At 45.7% G+C, this 6994-nt stretch overlaps 1 protein-coding gene across 1 annotated transcript; it reads right to left on the bottom strand.

Annotated features, from left to right (window-relative positions):
- Positions 1-357: 357 nt before the first annotated feature.
- Positions 358-6198, bottom strand: LOC138453068 (serine/threonine-protein kinase SBK1-like). Its single transcript, XM_069605600.1, has 3 exons — positions 6030-6198; positions 1660-1862; positions 358-1260 (listed from the first exon to the last, which is right to left on the bottom strand). Exons 1-3 carry the CDS (start codon positions 6196-6198, stop codon positions 358-360), a joined length of 1275 nt encoding a protein of 424 aa, XP_069461701.1.
- Between the last annotated feature and the right edge of the window lie 796 nt (positions 6199-6994).

Genomic DNA, 6994 nt, shown 5'->3' with positions numbered 1-6994 from the left:
TTAGACCACCCGGCTGGCACGCACTGAGAGCACTGGGATTTCATCATTTAGGCCAGAGGTTAAGCTGTCAATTTCATGCATTGCTTAATGGGTTATCAAGCTTTAGGAAGGGCACAGTGGATGGGCAAAGGAGCATCTGCCCTGTTATGCGCAAATTTGTGGAGGGACTCTACTTCATTGTGTTCAGGGTGGGGAAGCCTTTGGGAGATCCCTGCATGTGGCAGAATGCTGCAGTCTGTCACCAGTTCATGTTCTGGATCCCCTGAATTACAAATCTTTGCAACGGGGTCCACGATTTACACAGCTATGAGCCATAGAGGCACCCATCATTTTACTCACCCAACAATGGACTGATGCTCACGTGGCTTCCACCTCGGGTCCAAGAGTGACGGTTATCTCCCCGTTCTTGACCTCCAACCTAAACGACGTCCCCGGGGGAAAGTCCTCAATGCCCTCAGTGAACACAAGGATAAGTTCCATGTCCGCTCGCTCGTGCTCGACCACTTCTTCTGGCTGGATAACCACTCCTTCCACCACCAAATCTTCTTCCTGCACCACCTCTTCTTCATCCCCCACCTCTCCCTCCATCGCCCGTACATCGCCTTCTGAACTATGCACCAGCTGTAGCAGCTCTTCCTCCTCTGCCTCACTTTCTGAGCTATGCTCCTGCAGTTCCAGCTCTTCCTCCTCCACCTCACTTTCTGAACTGACCACTGCCACAAAGTCCTCTGCTTTCCAAGGCACATCGAGGTACTGCTGAATGTTCTTGATGGAGCACCTTCTCAGTGGGTGGAAGCTCAACATTTCTTTGATGCCCTGCACGGCTTCAGGGGTGAACCTCTGCCAGTAACCGGGAACAGGTGAACTGTACCCACTCATCTGCCACCAGTAAAAATCTTTGTAATGCCTGTCCGATGGCAAAGCCTGTTTCCAGGGGAAGAAGCCAGTCAAGGTGGTCACAATGACAACAGCCATGGCCCACACATCAAGGCTGGGGTGCAAGAACAGCGTTTCTGGCTTTCTGAGACAGCAAAGTTCAGGAGCCATGTATGGGATGATGCAGTTCATGGAAGGGATACTGGTGCCAGCCATAGTTGTGAGCCCAAAGTCACTCAACTTGACGCAGCGGCACTCTGGGTCCATGAGCATGATGTTGTCCGGTTTGATATCCCGGTGCACAAGCCCCAGTCCATGCATATAGTCTAATGCGCTGGTGACCTGCAGCACACACCGCTTCACCATAGCTTCTGGAATTCCAACCTAGAGAAGAAAAAAGCAAAAGACGCAACATTAATCAATCGTTCATACAGCCCTTATTTAGCACCAATCAGAATTGCAATTCATTGTACTGCATTGCATATGTATTTGTGTTCTCAGCGCCTGCTCACTTCTTGTGTATTCCAGACAATGGACGAGGATAATGTGGTCTTTAGATCAATATCAAGACTCTATTGGTACACCCGTTATGTCCAAAGAAAGAGCTCAGAGCTATATGCCGAAACATTTGGCATGTTTAATGGCTAATGGAGACAAATTACCATGCCATTAATCAGGTAAAGTTCTTCTAGTGTAAGCTATGGAATTAGCAATGCTTAATAAGTGACAATATGTAAGCAGTAGTGCCCTATATTCTAGTTTGTCCCTTTTTTGCTTCCGTACCTCAGGTATTAGAAGAGAATGAAGACTCCCAGCCGGTGCCACCTCCTGAGCGAGGATATAGTGGTCCACAGTCTGCCATGCAACAATCAGGGTAGTTATGATGCTGGGGTGGGCACTGAGTAGGAGGGATGTGCTGAACTCCAACAGGAAGGATTGCCGAAGTATGCGATTCTTGGGCAGTAGCTTCAGAGCAACAGTCGCATCTGTTGGAAGTGAAGGACGAAAAAATGCCTGTTAGTGTGACGTTATCAATATCAGTGTCAGCAGTAACAGTGGTAATATATAGACCCATAAAAATGCAATGCCCCAGGAATGTTTCTGGCATTGTATCTTTTACCCAACCCTGCCAACCCACACTCCATCGAAAAATGCACTGCCATCCACATTGTCTTCATCGACAAAATCTGCAAGATTCACCAGCATATTGACACCAGCTCTGCATTCACAGACCCACCTCACGTCCCTCTTTGCGAAATTTCCACCTCCTGGACAACATTCCAGACACTGTCAACAGAGGACATGGTCGAAACCTTGGCTGTCCTGAAAGACACATGGTATACAGAAGACATCCTCCAGCACCCATCCTCAAGATCCTCCTCACAGAAGCTCTCCTTCCCTAACTGGACATCATCAACAGCTCCCTAACTCAGGCACCTTACAATGGTGCATGGGGATCACAAGCCTTGTCCTATATGGGTTCAAGTCCTACCTCACCATCCGCAAGCAATTTGTTTCCGATGGACTCCTCTAGATTGCTACCCTTCACCTGTTCCTGTTGAGTACAGCAGAGTTCCGTCCTCTCCCCAGTGATCTTCAATCTATACACAAAGCCACTTGGAACCCTGCTTGCCACACAACACCCACCAATACACCAACGACACACAACTATACCTCATGACTGACTCTATCAAGGACATCCATAGGCTCAAATCATGCCTCTTGCTGATCCAGTCTTGGATGTTCAGTGAATACTTGAAGCTCTACCCCTCCAAGACAGAATTCCTACTCCTCACTGACAACACCGACCACCCAGACCTGGCTATCAACCATGAACTCTCAGGGCTTCACACCCAAGCTCACTTCCGGCGCAAGTCCATTGGGTTCCACATCGACAAAAACCTCTCCTTCAAGACACACATAGCTAAGGAAACTCAGAGCGCTTTGAATCAACTCTCCCTCTTGCGATGAGTCAAACCCTTCCTCTCTCCGGACAGCTTTAGATCCAGTGCTCAAGCACTATTTCTATCCCACCTGGATTTGGGCAATGCACTCCTTGAAGGCTTCCCGTCATCCTATGAGAAGTGAGAAGTATCCTATACATGGCTGCATGTCTCATCAAGGGTCTGTGCAGATACGAACACCGGCCCTCATCGACCTTCACTGTCTCCCACTGCATGTGCAAATCACCTTCAAGTCTTGCTGCATCATCTATAAAGCAGTTCCCCTCAAGTCACCCAGCTACCTCGCAGGGAAACTCAGCATCTCCGGTGGACAGCCCACCACCAGAAGCAAGGACACGTTGTGAGGAGCGTGACAGTATTCTCCCACCCACTCCCTTTGGATCCTCCATTCAGGTGGCATGGGAAGGGCCATCGCTTTTATAGCCCGACCCTGGGGGTGGACAAGCATTGAGAATCACCTGAGTGGAGGGTCAAAGGGGATTGGGAGGATACCCGAGGGCCAGACGTGGTATCTTCCCAATCCTGAAAACACCTTACCCTACTCTCCCTCAGCCTTTGTGGGATGTTTACACTCTCACCTCATCTCCCTCTGCCCATCGGAGGACAGATTCGGGAAGAAAGAAAAGTGTGAAAGTTAAATGTGAAAGTAAAGCGAAAAGTCTGAAAGTGCAGCAAGGAGACATAAAGCAGATTGGGGTGAAAGGCAAGGAAAAGCCTGATCGAAGCTGAAAGTGATAGAAATTGGGAAAGAAGCAGCGAGTGGCCCGTAGTGAGAGAGGGGCACGAGAAAGGAAAAGAAGAGTGCCTGTGGCAGGCGAATGAAGGTGCACGTGTGCCCGGGAAAGAAAGAGGGTGCAAGTCTGCATGGAAAGAACAGCAAATCAATAAAGTGAAGGTGTGCACTGAAAGGAAAGCAGAAGGAGAAAGGATGCAGAAAGCATCCGAAGAGCCTGGCATTTTCTAAGCCCTCTGTTTCTACCCCATGAAGGAATGGTTTGTGAATTCAAGAAATCATATGTTGCGTTTGTAAGCTGAAAGGGGCCTGGGCTTGGGGACAGGAACCCTAAGAGCCCTCACCAAGTCAAGAGACTTGTTAGTTTTTGTTGAAGTGGTAACACGATTGAAGCTTGGGGAAGGGAATCCTGGAAAGATTACAAAAGGAACTGCGTTACTATTTGGTGTTTTGAAACTTGATGAAGCTGAAGCTGGGTAAAGGGAACCCTGAGGGACTAAAAGATACTGAAGGTTGTTGGGATAACTAGAAGGGACCTGGGAAGACGGTCTTACTGTGGATTGAACTTATTTGTGTGACATTGACCCAGCAGCCCCTGGTTAGAAGACCACCTGAAAACAACCCTGGTTTCCAATTTTGTTGAACCACTATTTTTTCTTAGTTTTTAAAAGACTTCCTATCACATTTTTGTATAGAATGAGGGCAAGCATAGGTTTAGACACACAGTGACTTTTATTTTGGACTCAACGACGGCCATTAGAGGCATCAGTTGAGGGAATTATCCCTTTAGAGTTAGTGCCAGTCAGGCATTACACCATACCCAGAACTTTAGTCAATAAAGGTTTTCAAATGAACCCACTTGAGTCTGTGTCTCTCTTTATCATGGCTGTCTCACAAGGTGCAGATTTGAAATCCGCCACTGCAAAAAGGAAAGGACCAGAAACAAGCCTTATCTGCCTACAACCCAAAATGATGGAACATCCTCCCCGTCAGCATCAGACTCACCCCCTGAAATTTAGAAAATAACTCAAGACAAACCTCTTCAGGGAGTCTCTCCTCCACAATACATAGGCCCTCTTGTGCCACCGACTTGTTAGAAGCTGCATGGTCCTCTACCTCCCGCCACCCGGTACAGCTGTACCCCCCTGTATCCTACCCTGATGTATATCTGCTCTGTTGTTACGATGTGAAAATCGGTACGTTATGCTGTCGTGATCTGGGCAAAATCTTCCTCGGGGCCAGCCCTTTGAGAGCAAAAATTACCCAATTCAGCCCAAAATACAGGTTCTATTGTGCTGAGCAGTGATCTCATGCTAGTGACAAATGACACTTTCAAAGTTTTAGCATATTTATTCTAAGCAGTGAATTTCATATACATTTGGGATTCAAGTTAGAGAATATTACAAAGCATGAAACTTAGAGAAATGCAAAATATAGTGAAACATGGAACTTAGATAAACATAGAGAAATATAGAGAAGCATAGAGAAACACAGTCTTACGTCCCTTTAATCAACACTGGGAGACCCTGGGCTCTCATAAGCTAGCTCTAAACAAGCCCCGCTCAGAGAAACAATGCTGCAGGACGCCGTCAGAGCCAATTCCGGGCACTTGTTTCTGCACGAATCAAGTCCACAGGACGATCTCCCCCTCAGTCATGGGAGCATGGATATTTTATAATCTCGTGCTGTCAGTCACCATGACGCACAGTTCCAGAACTTTCCCTGTGCAAAATATGGGCTTGCTCATGGAAAAAACCCAACTCTCTCTGAGATGCTCCCTGCTCGCTCCTACCCCTCCCTTGGAGCCCTCTCCGCGAAAGCACTGGAATGTTCTCATCAGCGTGTGGGCAAGGCCGTACCAGGCCTTCTCAGGGGAACAGGATTTGTTTACAAAGCCATGCAGGGCTACAGTTAGAAAGGCAGAATATTCAGATGGAAGCAGGGATGTATTAACCCCATCTGCAAGCTCTAAAAGGCATGCACTCATAGCTTAGTGTTTATAGCGCTTAAGACTGGCTATCTAAGCGCTATATAGGTGCCATGATGTTCCAAACACTCCAAAAATACCTATTGGCTACAGAGCTAGGGGCCCTCTCCCTGCCTGTCTATCAACAATGCATAATGTGACCTATTTCATACTAGGCCTGCATATTCCTTGTAGCTCACTACTGCATAATGGAAGTGCTACAACAGACTACTGTCAGCATTTTTAGCACATACTTTGAATACACTATTGGCTTTCAGCGGCTAATGCTGTCATCTAAAGCCCTGATTGGCAAGGTTGCAATTTTGTGTATCACTACATATGCATCTGTAATGTTGTACACCTCTGTAAAGTGCTCCATTATGTATCTGTATTGGTGTATGCCTCTGCAAAGTGCTCTGTTGCTTCTCGAAGCCAAGTCCATTCTCAATAAATATCATAATAATCATAATTTTAAAACCGCATATCTTACCTGAGCCCCGGTGCTTGCCCAGCACAACTTGTCCATATGTTCCACGCCCCAATTCACGGAGGACATCAAAGTGCTCTGCAATCTCGACGGTGACCATGTGCTCTGCGGTGAGCAATAGCAGGTCCGTCAGGGCACGTTCTGTGGACAGGGACAATTCTATGGCAGACATCTTGCTGGAGATGGAAATATTGAAGAGTGCTATCAGTTGATGTCTACTGAGAGCTTCCAGTCACAAGCAGGTCATCGCTGATGGCATATGGATTCTCATTATGATTGGCTATTAATATGCCCTACTTCATGCAACATACATGACCAGACAAATATCAAATATTGTGTCAAAAGTGTATATTTTAATACAATTATTAATTGCATATTATACAAAGTTAGAATTTATACAATTAGTAGAAATAGTTTTAATTGTCCTAAAAACAGAAAATCTATCAGATGCTGATTTTTTTTTAAATAAGTCTTTACTTGTGAATCAAAATGCTGAAATTTGAGTCGTCTTTCTATATTCAACTTCAAAAACCTCACTTCCAAAACGGTATCCTGCAATTAGAATGTTATGAGTGTCCAATATCCCCTAATTAGAATTTGTAAATTTCCATTGGTATAATTCCTCCAGAGATTTCCACTCCTATAAGTCCCCTTAGAAATGGTATGTTTCATTTATCACATATCTTCATTTGCACCATCCACTGTGAATCCTCATAAGTATCCTCTACTTTGAATAATCGACATAATAAAAGCTCAAAGATAAATCTGATACTCAATACAGACACAGACAGCTTTAGTTACACCTACTTGCAGCAGTCACACAAATTAATGGCAATTACAAATCTGCCTCTTGTATAATTTATTTCAATGAGATGGGAGAGTCATCTTGCATTTAATTCATTCGGTCCAGAAACAGACGCGTATAGCTACAACTACAACTATTGTATTCAGTTCTACCTATTATTGAA

The sequence above is a fragment of the Ambystoma mexicanum genome, chromosome 1p (genome assembly GCF_040938575.1).
Source record: "Ambystoma mexicanum isolate Mex_15411 chromosome 1p, UKY_AmexF1_1, whole genome shotgun sequence".
NCBI classification, from domain to species: Eukaryota; Metazoa; Chordata; class Amphibia; order Caudata; family Ambystomatidae; genus Ambystoma; species Ambystoma mexicanum.
This window is presented reverse-complemented; position numbering and strand designations above follow the sequence as displayed.

What these genes read in the sequence shown, in the direction of transcription:
- LOC138453068 (XM_069605600.1), bottom strand. Translation starts at nt 6,198, where the DNA reads ATGTCTGCCATAGAATTGTCCCTGTCCACAGAACGTGCCCTGACGGAC. An exon ending in GGGCAAGCACCGGGGCTCAG is followed by an intron (nt 1,863 to 6,029) that starts GTAAGATATGCG and finishes CACTTCCAACAG; the next exon opens with ATGCGACTGTTGCTCTGAAG. An exon ending in ATTCTCTTCTAATACCTGAG is followed by an intron (nt 1,261 to 1,659) that starts GTACGGAAGCAA and finishes TTTCTTCTCTAG; the next exon opens with GTTGGAATTCCAGAAGCTAT.